Source organism: Bombus flavifrons, chromosome 9, assembly GCF_040668555.2.
Source record: "Bombus flavifrons isolate JBK064 chromosome 9, iyBomFlav1_principal, whole genome shotgun sequence".
In the NCBI taxonomy this organism is placed as follows: Eukaryota; Metazoa; Arthropoda; class Insecta; order Hymenoptera; family Apidae; genus Bombus; species Bombus flavifrons.
Window position 1 is genome coordinate 8,196,654 of NC_138450.1, and position 15,320 is coordinate 8,211,973.

Below are 15,320 nucleotides of genomic sequence, written 5' to 3' on the forward strand. Positions count from 1 at the left end.
AACATAACTTTTGGACAAATGTCATTTCTATATTACGTAATATAGTGGTGAGTTAACGATGGCATTACAATGATTTAGATTCTTCTTTTTTATACTAACGTCGTATCGTATATTTCCGCGTAATTCTCCTCAGGACCAGCTGGCAGTGTTAAATATTCTTTTGGTTTGGAGGTCGACATTCCATGGCAGTAAATCGACATGTTTCTTCCGCTCAAAACCAAAATGTACTCGCCATCCTTGGTAGCATTGAAATAGTTTTTCTCCTCATAGCAGGACATTGCGTAACACTTTCTTTGGTTGCATTTCCGCTTCTGTAGCGGTTTGAACTTCTTAGGACAATGGGAACGGTGTACTCTGTTGCCTTTTAGGGATACGCAGTATATGCTTCGTGTTTCATGGCCCTTCTGGCCACAACTGTGAGTGCACTGTAATTGAAATTTCTTTCGGTTATTTGGTGATTTTCATCAAATATCTTTAACATATGCTATTCCGATATCTTAAAAATATTTCTTAACTATTCACTAGCTTGATTACACTAATTTACAGAAACTTTAATTAAATTTTTCATCAGTAGTATTTTAGCATTTTGCATTGTAAATTTCACGATCCTTTTTAATTAATTCAAAATTATGAATTGTTTTCAGAAACTTCCAATGATTTTACACCACGTTACGTACAAAATGCAAAATACTATAAGTTGTGGAAAAAAGATTTGAGAAGTGCAAACTAAAAATAATAGATCTGAAATTTACAACGCAAGATTTTTTTGAAGAATAATCACGCAGGATTAATTGTATGATCTTTAATTACTTAATTGCTTGTTATCGTTTTTGATGTCTTCTTTATTTAAATTATACTTACTTTCCCCCACGGACCAGCACGCCAATAATATTCATCGTCGCACTCTCGCAATTTGCAAGGCTGTTGAGATTTAGGCTTCTGATCCATCGGGCATTTATCAGTGGGCGTAGGATCGATCAATCCGTAACGATTCGCACGGTGACAGGAAACTGATCGTTGCTGAATTCCTTCACCACACTCTGCCGAACACTTGAAACATATTAATTGATTTTAGTATAGAAAAGTAGCAACATATCTTCAATATTTTATCATCTTTTTTCATTCATCTATTTCTTTTTGTGCATTTTATTTTGGTGCTTGTTATACACGTAAGATGTGCAAGTATCTTAGTGATTTATCAGAATATTTCTCGCACCATTTGTTATTTTTTTGATAAATATTCGCTGTTGATGTGCAGAAAGCGTGACAATGTATGGGTTTCATGCTCATTATTGTTCATGCACCGATGGTGTTTGTACATAAAATGTATATAAAATGTATGTTAAAAAAGTGAATATCATTGAATCATTATATCTACAGATATACATATATATGTAATGGTATACATATAAATATAGAATGATACACAGGATGTCTAAATTGGTGTTAACACTTAACAATTTTGTAAATTGACATAAAACTTTTACATTAACGTTTATTTTTTATGTCTACTGTTTTTCACAATATTTGTGATTGGTAATGATATTTATTATTAGTGGCGAAAATTATATATTATCCATATATATTCAAGCAGGAGGACACTTATTATCTTCAACTATATTTTGCTTTGGGATATAAATGATCAATATTAGAATAGACTGTAAAAATCTGTAGAAAATACTGATACAGTTACAACAAGGTTCTGCTATACAAATTTGGAATTACTTATATACATTGCCAAGTTTGAACAAATTTATAGAATATTCTTAAAGAAGAATAGATAAGTATCGCACTTAATGCAATAAACAAATTAATAGCTAAGATGCCTAAAATGGTAAATGCAATGACGAAAAGCACGAGATACAGATATATAAAAAAATGTATAATTATTATTCCATGTTAGGCAATTATTTGAGTCATGGCCATATAAAATATTTAATTATTATTTATTATTTATTACAAATATATACTCTGATGTAGTATATAAAAATAAAGAAATGTATTAATATGTGTTAATGATCCTATAACATTGTCCAGAAATTTCTGATAACATTATAGATGAATTATAATTTATCAATACTTGCTATAACAAGAGTTGTCATACTTTTGAACAGAAGTGTACATCAATGATATTGTTTTACAATGTTTACATCTTTTCAGACTATCATTTTTCCCTTTTTACTTAGTAACTTAATATTCTGTATATGTAAAAATGGTGGAAAACATGTTATTTAATTTTTTCTGCAATAAATCAAATAGCTACTATATCTACCTACATACTATATATACAATATACTATAGTGATTCACTCGAAGATAAATTGATGTGCGTTCAATTAAGAGATAAGTATAGCTGATAAATGTTGTTATGAGATGATAAGGTTTCATGAAATGCTTTGGGAAAGAGCATTGACAAAAAAAAAAAAAAAGGAAAGAAAAAAAGAAAGGAATGATGACACCAATATCTAGTGTCATGCATATCGATAACTTCCGCATGCTGCATCGACAGGAATGATATATTTCATGAAGAAAATCATACAAATCGCATGCTCGTTCGAACGATTAAATATGCAAGCGTGAATCAACCGTGGATTAACACAATATTATTAGTGTTAATAGGATGAATTATTATTAGAGTATTCGTATGGAATCCAATGGGACAGACTTCTCTGCTCCAATTGTTGTCCTTGGAATTTTCTTGTATTTATTGATCAGAGATGGACAAAATAAAATAAAAAAATATATTTTATTAAGAAATGGAACGTCCAAAAAACATGGAAATTATTAGACACGTGTTAAGGTAATATAGGCTTCTGGGTTACTGTATTTACTGAATTATGTAATATCTTTATAATATAACGGAAACATACCAAGACCTCATTCGATCAAAGTTAACGTTGAATGTAAATAATGACGCTGATATGGTTCTGTGCAAATTCGAAATTTATCTCGAAATTTGACTCACAATAATCGCCCAGTTTATGATCCATTTTCATCGAAAATGGATTACAAAGATTGGTTAAAGATTAGTGAGAATATCAGTCCCTCAAACCACACGATAAAATACGACTTCCTAGTGAATATCTTTCGCCAAACAACTTCTATATCGAGCATACGAAATCGAGCTTACGGATGAATCATAGAAAATAAATATAAATGATTTCGGTATCTCTAGACTCTAGACTTCTCTAAGTAAGATTATTTTACATCTATTTTGGAGTATCTCATTCTCCATTTAGGATACTAACGTATTGGCTGAATACAATAAAGATTATTGTAATTTCTTCGTAAATAATATTGTTGTTTCTTAGAATCAGAAAGTAGAAGCATTAATGAACCGTTTGGACAGAAGAAAAGTATTGTAACTTAATCTCATTCATAAAATTCATCGATAAGCTCGATCGAGAGGATCCAACCAAGACAAAATCCGAATATTGAAAGTGGATCGAAATGAACAAGAGGCAGGCAATGGTGTAAAACATGATCGATAAATCGTAGATCATAGCGGCGAGGTATGAAGATACCTCAGACCAAGGTCCTTCCTGCCAAATAAAGTTGCAGGCAAAACGTCGGCAGGGTCTCTGCGATCTCGGTTTTCTCAGGCCAAGCCTCGAGCACTGCTCGTCCTTTACAGTCACTTCCGGCCCGTGGTTTCCCCTCCTCATCGTGCACTCCACTCTTCGCCTTTGGTGTCCGGTACCACACGATTTCGAACACTGCAAAACATTTTCGTTCGATCCAAACTGCGATGGAAACTTCTTATCAACTCCCTTCGATCCTTGACGCTTACACTTCTGACGTTTATTCGACAAGCATGGTATTTTAGACTCTAATCGGGATTTATTTGTAATAATAAGAAAGGTTTAGAATTCATAAAAGATTTATGAAAAGGCAGTTCGAAATTGTTGTTTAATTTATTCTGGTATAGCCTAATAAATGGACGCTAATATTCAAGGGTTATTAATATTTCTGTTAGTGTCTAGTAGTGTCTTTCTATAGCAGACATCATGGTCGTTTGTTTTTTTATTTTTTGTCTGTCTATTAAGAACTAATATTGTTTGTTTATTAATAGTAATTACCCTAGGATATGTTAAAAGTTAGATAAACAGAATTAATTAAATCTTTTTGTTTCTATTTAATATCTTTTTAATGTTTTTGATTCCGCTGTTACATATTGTGTATTAGTGATTTGCGTATTATATAGTGCAAAATGTGAACAGCTTAAATAACGGTGGAATTGAAAAATCACGACATCGACAAACGACATTTAATTACTTTACCTTCTTTGATATTGTTGTAAAAACAAAATTAAAATTTGACCCCATAGTTCCTATTGTTTTATTGTAGTTATTAAAGAAATTTTTCCTTTTTATCATTAATAATATTTTTATATAAATAACAAGTACAATATAAAGATAATAAGCAACAGATTATCGGCCTATGTATTTTTATTCAGTAAGGGTTTTAAAAAGGAAGCGACATCAAAGAAAATAAGGCAAATGAATACAATACTTACGGCACTCCATTTGGAAGTTTTCCACTTGCGGAGAATATTCGTTTCTACTCGATTCTTTCGGTCTGTAGAAGTATTTACACAAGGTCTCCTTCGGCACGTCTTTGCTATTTCCGGTTTTTCGATGTCATGGCAGTTCTCGTCTGGTAAAATTTCACCACGTGGACTTCGACAACGTACTTGTCGATACTGGTGTCCCAATCCACATTCTACGTCGCACTATATTGATAAATTAGTAAATCATATTAATATACATAATTTATATAATATTTCTTAAATCGTATTTTATTTACTGTACTGTTATATTTTATTACTGTGTTATTATATTGAGATCAAAAAATTTATACACAACAATTATTATTTTATATTTTTCTGATTAGAAAGGGAAACTGTAATCAACTTTCTATAAGTAAACTAAATATTAATTAAAGATTGTTAATTACCCTAAAGTAATACTTTCTTTATATAATTTAATCATTAATACGTATAATTCCATAATTCCTAAATGAGGTAAATATTCCTGAATGCCAGAAATAAAATCATAGAATATCTATTCATATCATTATCGTCTTATGTATTTCTAAACTAACCTGGCCCCAGTCACTATGAATCCACATTGGGCAATGATAACGATTGCAGGGGATCTGAGTAGATGGTTTCTTTTCGTTATCACAATAACTGTCAGGTGCAATGGTTCCTGTTTCAATGGAGACACATTTCACCGCTGTATTCATATAGCCTTTGATGCACGGTCTGGAGCACTGGAATACGAATAATATACACATATATAACGTTACTATCTTTTTTCTAAATAATTAATCAGTCATTTACAACTACGATAATTAAAAAATTGAGTGAAATATTATAATCATGTAAATACCAACCTGCCGTGTTTGAACGTGCCATTTATATCCATAACGGAAAATTATATCATGAATTTCGTTATCTTGCTGAGAAGGAATCTCATATGGTGGATCAGAAGAATATTTAATTGGCGGTTTGCTTATCTGTAAATAATAAAACATGATTTTACAAGTGAAGTAATATACACTAAGGAACAATAAGAATGCCGAATTAAAAAAAGATCAATGTACCACTGGACAAGGTTTCAGTACGCAGACTGCAGTATCGTCAGGTTTGTTGGCAGGAGAACATTTGTTACTTGTCATTCCATCAATAGGTTTGCATATAACTTTTCTTCGCTTTATGCCTTCACCACATGTAACTGAACACTGTGAACAAAGACAAGTTTACTTAATGCAGAACGTGCTTAATGTATTTTATTTGAGTATATATCAATTATATTAATAATTGCCAGTTACATTAATTATATTATTATACTAACTACAAGCTTCCAATTTTTTGAAATCGCTTTAAATTTAAATATGTGTAACATCATTACGTACTGGGCTCCAATCACCAGAGTGCCATTGCTCGCAAGGTCCAGGGTTGCAAGTTTCTGCAATATTAGGAGGAGTGTCACCACAGTAACTGTTTGGAACAATACGGTTCTGTATGTGACAAACAAAGTGCCTGTTTCTCTTCCCCACGCCACACGTTACTGAGCACTATTATAAAAAGAAATAAATAGATTACAAAAAACAATTTAATTGTGAAATCCCCTAACTGCTTAAGGATCAATGTTGCATTAACGCAACATTTCATTTGCAACCTTTTTCAGCTAATTTACATTAGCGATAAGATTAGGAATTAAATAAGTCAAAATAATTGAGACATATAATTACACGACTCCAATTCTTGAACGCCCACTTGGGACATTCTTCGTTTCCACACGCTCTTTCCAAATCTTTCTTTTGTCCCATACAATTTTCTTCGGAAACTGGTCTTCGATTCGAGTCTACGCAGATGGCTGTTCTGTATTGAACTCCACCACCACATGTGGTATTGCACGCACTCCATTTCCCGTAACTCCAGTGAGCATCCTCACAGGGACCTATACAAGCTTCCGTATCGTTTGGTTGTTCAAGATGAGCGCACGATTGTGCTGGAATTGCACGAGGTGGATGATTCGAATGCAACAGCCTTTGCATACATCTAGAGGTCACCATGCGAGTTCCTAGACCACAGTGGTTCGAGCATTCTGATACTTCAGTGACATTCCATCTGGAACCATTCAACAGAAATGTGATTTGTCTTACTCAAATAGATTTTTGTTATAGCTTGACAGTAACAAATTAATTAAAACATTCAGAGTAAAAATGCACTTAGTCCAATATAATTAATTAACTAATAACTATACACTTATCGACACCATACTTACTCAAGTATACAATGATTGTTGCACATTTGACTCTCTTCCCGCGGCCTTCCCGACTCGCGACAGTAATCATCAGCGACGACCTCTTTGTACTCGATGCTTATACACTCAGCCTTACGATGCTTCATACCTTGACAGGTGAGACTGCAATCTGACCACTGGCTTAGTTTCCATTCGTAGCTCTCTAGAATATCTCGCGGTACCGTGTATTCGTAAGTAATTTGGGGCGGATTTAATTCCCTCACTGATAATATCTAGAAGATTATAAGTAATATGATAAATATTATGTAATATTATATTATATTATATTCATCATATATATAATATATATAGAATCATTATCAGAATTATTAGAAATTAGGATTTCCAGTGACTCCTATTCTATGTGATAAATTTATTCATAGATAGATTTATTTAGAGTGGATTAAACAGGAAACGATGGTTATTTAACGTGAACTTAATGCAGTAACGTGGTATAACTAAGACAACTAAATCGATAATTCACAACTCACAACTAATAATTAAACAACTCATAACAACTCGCAACTCGCTCTCAACTCTCTTTCGACTTAACTTTCTCGACTCAATTGACGACTCGCAACTAACTAACTCCTTGCAACTAGACTCTCAATTAACGACTGAAGGTTAATCGTCTTTCTCTCTTAAGCATTTCTTTGTTCTCTTCTCATACTCCTACCACGTACGTGTTCCGTAACCGTCCACGATCATAATCACCGTACGTCTCCTTCCGCGTAACTATTTGACTGAAGGACCGAGGACATATTGATGGGCCGCTTGGCCCATTGAAGTTTCCCGACCCTTTCGGCCTGTCGACACTTAGGCTTTCTCGCACATTTGTTTATATTTCGTCGGATCTCTCTTAGACAATCTTTCCACGATACTACATATACGTCAATATATAATTAATTTTATTCCATGATATTCTATTGTTATATCCTATAAGTATTCTATGATTGATTACTTCAATATCATTATGAGTAATAATATAGTTATTTTGGAAATGTTGAATTACACACACACTTACTTCCAGAATTAGGTCGGTTTCGATTGGCCTGGAAGTATTCAGACGTTCCACAACTGATTCAGGTCCGCTGTACTCGATAGTTACGCCATTATCTACGATCACCCTTTGGGTCATCACCATGAAGTTCCCATTTAGTATGTATTTCCCGTTTTCTCCAAGACGTAAAGCTGAAACAGATCAGTGTCACAATTTAACGATGAATACTAAAATTCAGACATTCATCAACAATTTTTTCCCACAAAATGAAGATAATTGTATGATTATTTCTATATTTGTTAAGATACGTTACATGACATATACTGGTACAGCAAGAAAACATTCTTTATCTGTACATACAGTGATCTATTGCGTCATTGAACTGTTAAATTGTAGCACGTATCGTACAGACCAATAATTAACAATTATTTCACACTGTTTTATAATCTCATCTTTCTATTAAAACCGAGGAAACAAAAATTCGGATAAAAACATATTTTATCATAATCTAATCTTTCAAATAAAATTGTAAGCGAACTGTGTATAAGTTTTAAAAAGATATTTCCTTATCATATAAGGATATCTTAACAAACGTAACGATAAATCATCTAATTATTCTCGACAATTTTCCTAAAAAGAAAAGAAAAAAAAACAAGAAAGAAATTTTCAAAGAAAGTTAGCAAGTTTAATAGCTCCCTCGAAACAAGAAGGTTTCACACGATTCTCGCAACGTGTCAGGTATCACGTTCATTGAAAACTGAAAGGAATCAAGTACCGAGGTAATTGCTGTCGCCTTGCATGTCCTTCCAACCGTGTTGCCTGATGTCGATGTTATTGCTACCCGCTGGGATCTTGGCGACTCTGGTATAGCCGTACTGGGTGGAGTTGTAGGAACCAGTGATCCACTGGCAGGTGGAATTGTCGCCTCTGCATACGCCGCAGATATCGAGTTCCGCCGTCGAGTTTAAAACGTGGTCGCATCCCGCTGGTTTACAGAGGCCGTTCACGCATATGTGAAAGGTATCCCGGCTGCACGGTGTTCCGTCGATCACCTTGTCCGCCAGCATGTAATACTGATTGCTTTCCACTTGGCAGTACAATTTACAACGATCCCCCGGCGATACTGAAACAGGAAGAAAGAACAGAAATTGTAACGTCGAGGACGATAAGGACGAGCGTTAAATTCTTCGCGGCCCAAGCAGCATTTTACATTTAATCCTGACTAGTTCATAATCCATAAACTTCTTTGAAAAATTTGAAACCATTGCTATGGTGTTATTAGTATCTCTATATTTTTGTATACATATTTTCGTCGATAGATTTAAGAAAAACATTTGTGTCTTAAAGGCTTCAGAATGTGAAAAGAAAATGTTACATATGTTTCATTCTTCCAGTTATGTTCGTGAAAATATAAATTCGCACAAACATTCGCGGTCTAGTCATTACACTTACTTCGCGAATACTTGGCATGCCATTTAACGTCCTCCGTCAGGTTTGGAATTCTCATATTGTTGTTGTCGAAATACGAACACTGTAGTTCCCTAGAGAACAGAGTGGAGAACAGGTATATTAATAGAGAAAGTATTGCAAAAGTTGCTAAAGATTATCGCTTAACTTTTATTGCCATAGTTTTGCTATACTCGTGTTTCATCACGACGCCAATGAAATTTCAAAAAAGTTTTATACAACACCACATACTATATTCAAAAATGTTTCCTACGATAAACGTTCAGATATTTTTCGTGCGTCGCTATAAGTTGAAATGATCTGAATTCAAAGTAACTTGACTAATCCGAACCGGAATAATAAATACCTGAAATCAGGACTTCCTGGTGGACATTCCTTGGTACCACAGCTGCGATATTTTACTCGTTCACCGATACAGTAATGGCCGTTGTTTTGCGGAGGTGGATTATTGCATTCACGGTATTTTTTCTTGATACCACCGCCGCAGGTCCTCGAACATTTCCCATATCGTCCCCATGCGCCCCATTGGCCATCCACTGGCTCGAGATTTCTGCGGGAGACGCATTCACCTCGAAGACACCATTTGTCTTGGCCGCAGGCGGTTCCATCAGCCCACGGCATGTGCTGGGTACGACACTGACCTCCGTGCGGTGTGGTGCACCACAGTCTCCTGCACACTGCCTGGCCAATAACCAACCAACCGCTCAGTTTACCTCAATTCTTAAGCAGTATGTTTGCTGCGTATTGTTTCGAGCAACACGATGCTCGAAACAATTAACCGTGGCTCGGTAATTTTGAGAAAACTCTGACCTTTGTTAGAGATGAGATATACAGCAACTCTTACTGGAGAGTTACTCACGTTGATTATTCAGGAAATTGATCATGCATGGTATATCTGGTAAAACAATATGCCTACTTATACAGTGACAAAAAAGAAGGACAGCTTTAGAAGAGCTTTTAAATATTATTCGTATAGATTATTTTGAAGACACAGGGAGACTGAAGCTCGAATCTGGCGGCAAGCCATATACAAAATGTTAGTATCCAATAAGGGTTAATAATTTGGTACGTAACATACAGTGTCTATAAAAAATATTTGTACATCATTGTATTTATTATAGCATTTACATACTAATTAATAATTAGGTCCGAGTATATCAACATTTCATTTAGCAGCTCTCTCATAGCACTACGAAATATACAGAAATTGATGAAACACGCTTCATTAGAAAATAAAGGTGTGTGCCAATATCAATGAAGCGGTTTTTTAACAGCTTCTATATTTCATTTTCACAATAACAATCTTTCCTTTCGTTGTCGTATGAAAATACATATTCCTAAATAACACGAAATTGAATGTATTTGAACCTAATCGATATATAAATGCTATAGTGGCTCTTTGTAACCACTGCATGTATACGTACAAAAATGTGTGACTTACCATCACCCACCATGTGAGCGCAGACTTCGGATCCCTTGCCGAACACCAGCTCGCATTGCTTGTTCACCGAATAATCTTCGCCAGGGAGTCTTCTCGGGTTCTCTCGCACCATTGTGTTATCCGGCCTGTCCAGCAAACAGTTTCCGTTTCCGGCCCTTGAAATAAATTTCACCAAGTTTGAACAGGTCCATCCGAGGGGAGGCTCTTGAATCATTCGCCGGCCGAATTTTTGTCAGAAACGGACAGGATCCAAGAGATGTGCGGCGGCCGGTCATTCAGAAATGCAGCGGAACCGGATTCCTAAGCGAGGAGTCGTCTTCTTCAGGTTGTTCGCAGAAAAACTCGCGGCACCGGCTCTCGACCCGATCGAATCGAATTTAGAATTGTTCTGAATGGGAGCATCGGCTTCCAATTCGGCTATCTTTAGTTTCATAGCGAGTGAATATCGCTATTTCAAATACTAGCAAAACGCGATATCTCCTGCCTCGTGTTGTGACAGAGAACAAACTCCTTTTGACTATTGGACGCGGGTTACATTCAAGCAAAGACACAGTGTTTTATCGAAGATCGATAAGCAGAGCTTTCGACGCGAGACAAATGATTTCAACAACGAAAAATATACAGTGACGTGCAAAGATCTTGGGAGGTAGGCTCTTTTTCCGCGGATTAAAGCGATAAGATGTTGTAATAATTGCGTTTTCGTGATTCTATATGTTGTAATACCGATTTGATGATCTTACATCGTCCTACGAAGTTTAGCGACACTTTGCAAAATATTATACCGTATTATGTAACTTTTCACGTTCTCGCTGAATTTTACGTGATTTTACACGACCCTGCCACGTGTTTTTACATAAACTTCATCGCAGATTTACATGGCCTTTCTGGGCTGGATCCGCCTTTGCAGGAAAACGTGTGTTATTTTTTAAAACCACGTGCTTTTTTAATGCGATCATTGGTGGTCTGATGAAGAAAAAGGAAATCCTAACGAGGCTAACGAAGTCGCAGTTGTATTCAAGGGTCAATCTGTCAGTGTCACACTTTTCAAAATGAAGACGGTTTAGTGGTTCGTCAAGGTAATGACTGACTCACTCGAGGAACTCGGTGACGTAGTGCCGGGAACATTTCGACCATTCCCAGGGGCGAGTGTTGCCGTCCAGCATCCTCGACATTATGTTGTGCGCACCAGACCGATTTCTGAAGGAGGTACATTTCACGTCGTCGTCGTGGGGCATGCTCAGCCTAAAATCCAAATTGGGTATCAATTTTATTCGATGCAGATTTTTAGAATAAATATAACGTGCATAAAAATGAAGACTATAGGTGAGGAAGCAATTTTTAAATTTCATACGCTGTTACCTAGTCCCATATTATATCTAAAAGCTAGTTTTAAATATTAAAAAAATGTCGATTTTCATAACATGAGTTATTCTGCTGGTATTATACCAGATTTCTTAGACTTATTATAATATTAATTTTTCACACATTAAAATACCCTCCTTCAGCCACAAGGTGATATAAAAACCAGAATACAAATTTTTTTAGTGGAATTAGTATTAAACGATTAAACCCGTATATTTAAGTCATTTGTGTTATGTGCATACGTAATAAGTTGATAAAAAACATGTGTTATAATTGTGATGTATTGTACCGAAAGTAGTTTATATTTTAGGAGAAGAATAGTTAGTTTGGTGATCTTAAATACAAAAATTGATGATAATTCAGAGTCAACGACGATGAGTTAACTGGACAATTGAATGTTTTACTTTTTGAACTGAAATTTTTTATTTTATATTTGTTAGATTTCTAATCCCTAATAATTTTACTCACACGTGGCCAATCTCATGAGCGATTGTGAATGCAGCAGCCAGACCATTGTCTTGAACAATAGCGCAGGAGGATCCTGGCATGCACATTCGTCCAAGCTCAGCCAGGCCCAAAGTGTCGCAGCTCATTTCGTCGGAATTGTGACACAGATTTTCCCTGTAAAAGTTTTGTTTTATTTGAAATCATTACCATTCCTTGGAAATACCATAACTTCAACGATTTCATAATTCGATAATAGACATGGAAATAAAAGATTGTATACATTTTTAACAAAAAATCTACAAATTTACAAGAACGTATTTTTGGTAACAAGAAAGAAACGAAAAATACAAATAAAATTCTGTTGTTTAAAAAAATTACAGTTTCCGATTATCTTGTTGCAAGTAAATCCACTCTATTCATGGGACAAATTACTCAAGAATAAAACTCGTACTCTTGTAAATTATTACTGTTTTTGATGATTACGAAGATGCACACCAGAGTATTAGTCCATCCTTAGATCTTGATCAAGTTTGCTAACGAAATGTTAGAAGATTTTTCTTAAATGAGTTTATTATATAATTTATTTGGAAGCCTATATACTACAGTTTTCAGATACATTTAAACAAACAAGTTACAAGTAACAAATATATACCTGGTTAAAAGGAGAGCAGTGTCGTAATGTCCTGGTGACGATGCGCTCGGATTATTGCTTTGCTGCCATCGACAGAACTTGTTCAACATGTCAGTCGCTGCGATTCCTTCACCTTTGGTACGTCTAGCTCCAAATATCTTTTCTATCGGCACGATATTCATCACTGAAATGCTTATGGGATTTCCAATTGACTGATCTTTGTAGATTAGCGAGACCTGTAAAAAGGAAATGATTTTAGCGTTATTTTTATGCTTAACTTTTGTACTGCATTGGAATCGTCACGTTGCTTTAGGTTTGCCTTGAGAACGAATATAAGTAATTATGAATAACAATTAGATAATCGGATAATTTTTACTCCATTCTTATATTATATTATATTTGACGATAAATTATCATATTTTCTGAAAATATTTCAACTGTTTTCTCTAAAACAGTAAGTTCTTCTGCTAAAAAGATCCTGCCTGTTTCTCTTTATTTGATTTGTTCGTTGGAAGTATTTCATCATTGGGACCAGAGAAATCAACAGAAATGATGTGTAGTTGCATCGAATACTTAACCAGAAAAGAGGGAAAAGCAGTAAATGTGTTTTAAATACGAGTATTAAAAGATTTCTGATTTATGTTCTCGTTACGATAACGTTCGGTGATTACAGCATATTAAAACCGTATCACGCAAATCCTCGTTCCTCGTCGCTTCCCTTAGCTTTCTAAACGCGATAACAGTTTATAAATTACTAGACCAGAACCGTCGTTTAACTAATAATAAATCAGCGTAATCGCGAGTACAGGGAAGTTCGAGAACTACTTTCCAGATATTCGAGTTATCTAAGCGTCTGCAATGGATTTCCCCCATTTTCAAGTAATTTTTCCAGTGCAAGTTGTAGGAAACACTTGTAATCTCTTGTTTTTATTTAATTCCACGCTGTCTTACGTTTTCTCTAATGATTCGGCTTTAATATTTTCCGTAATTCTCGTAAGAATGACAAACTTCTCAACTGAACGATCAAAAATTATTCTCAATCTTCATTAGTTCCAAACATGTATCGATGCTTATGTCAGTTATTATAGTAACACGCCCGATAACAGTGAAACAAACTGGACTTTAAATTTAAATTTTTTCAAATAGTAAGATACCTAACTATCCCATCCAACAAGATACAAGATACTTTTGACAAGGGCGAGTTCGATCGTATTCTCGATGAGGCGTTACGCTAACAAATTCCATAACGAAATAGGTAACATTTTATAAAAGATCAATTTAAAACTATTGAGATATGTATAATTTTGTGTGCTGTATGGAAGTATGTGTGTGCACATACGCTCGAAAAACAGATGAATGCAACTGTTCCATTGGCAATGTGGTATAGAAGATGGTGAGAGAAAAAGAATGCTGAGACGCGTGCAAATGTATATCGACGAAGATCCTGTCAATCATTTATTAAATAAATCTAAAACTATTTTAATATAAATTCTAAGTGTAATCTCAGTGTTCCTTTACTTTTATTTCCGCCATTGAGATCCACAATTCTCAACAAAAACCTAACATAAAATTGTAAAATTGCAAAAGACAATTATTACCAAATTATCGCGCACGACTCGAGTCAGTTTAACATTTTCACTTGTAGAAAGGCGACACGTTTTCGTCGTTTGATAACGATGGAATAATGATTTTTTTACAAAGACGAGGTCGATTGCATCTTTGATGAGGCGTTCGAAAAGGAAAGGGCGAGGCTCATGCAGAAGAACAGTACCGGAGACGAGACGCGAGCAAAACGAGGATATAACCGTGCATAAACAATGCGAGACACAGTCGACTCTTAATTAGTAGCGTGTCTCGAATCTCAACCGACATCGCCCAATCTTCATGGAACGAATCCGTGGGACGGATGATAAAACGCGGAGGATGCGTGGCTGCTTTCGATTACATCGGTCAACCTTACGTCCTCTTCCTTGCTTTTTAATTACACGCTACTTATTCGACGTACCTCGCTATCTTTTTCTTTTTTTCTCTTCCTCGCGTTCCGGTTGACATGCGAGCAAATAACTCGGATACGTCGGTCGATGTCGATCACGATCGCCAGTTGTACTTCGTAACTTCTGTTTGCTACTTTCACCATTGTCACGCGTCTCGTTGTATTGGA

The 15,320-nt window shown here is 35.2% G+C and overlaps 1 protein-coding gene across 3 annotated transcripts in view; it reads right to left on the reverse strand.

The window, feature by feature from the left end:
* The window catches only part of LOC138183476 (A disintegrin and metalloproteinase with thrombospondin motifs 15), a 178,387-nt gene that overhangs the window by 6,484 nt on the left and 156,583 nt on the right, over nt 1–15,320 (reverse strand). Inside the window, exons 9-26 of one of the 3 annotated variants that reach the window (XM_069120406.1) lie at nt 13,181–13,395; nt 12,550–12,702; nt 11,812–11,961; nt 10,730–10,874; nt 9,625–9,959; nt 9,264–9,352; nt 8,587–8,934; nt 7,836–8,002; nt 6,794–7,044; nt 6,258–6,636; nt 5,919–6,080; nt 5,607–5,744; nt 5,397–5,519; nt 5,103–5,273; nt 4,516–4,731; nt 3,524–3,715; nt 862–1,050; nt 100–425 (exon numbers count right to left, since the gene is read on the reverse strand). In XM_069120406.1, coding sequence (XP_068976507.1) covers nt 100–425; nt 862–1,050; nt 3,524–3,715; nt 4,516–4,731; nt 5,103–5,273; nt 5,397–5,519; nt 5,607–5,744; nt 5,919–6,080; nt 6,258–6,636; nt 6,794–7,044; nt 7,836–8,002; nt 8,587–8,934; nt 9,264–9,352; nt 9,625–9,959; nt 10,730–10,874; nt 11,812–11,961; nt 12,550–12,702; nt 13,181–13,395 — 3,749 coding nt within the window. Of the gene's footprint in view, nt 1–99; nt 426–861; nt 1,051–3,523; nt 3,716–4,515; nt 4,732–5,102; nt 5,274–5,396; nt 5,520–5,606; nt 5,745–5,918; nt 6,081–6,257; nt 6,637–6,793; nt 7,045–7,835; nt 8,003–8,586; nt 8,935–9,263; nt 9,353–9,624; nt 9,960–10,719; nt 10,875–11,811; nt 11,962–12,549; nt 12,703–13,180; nt 13,396–15,320 lie in introns of all 3 variants that reach the window. The other 2 variants (XM_069120405.1, XM_069120408.1) reach the window with 2 other exon arrangements.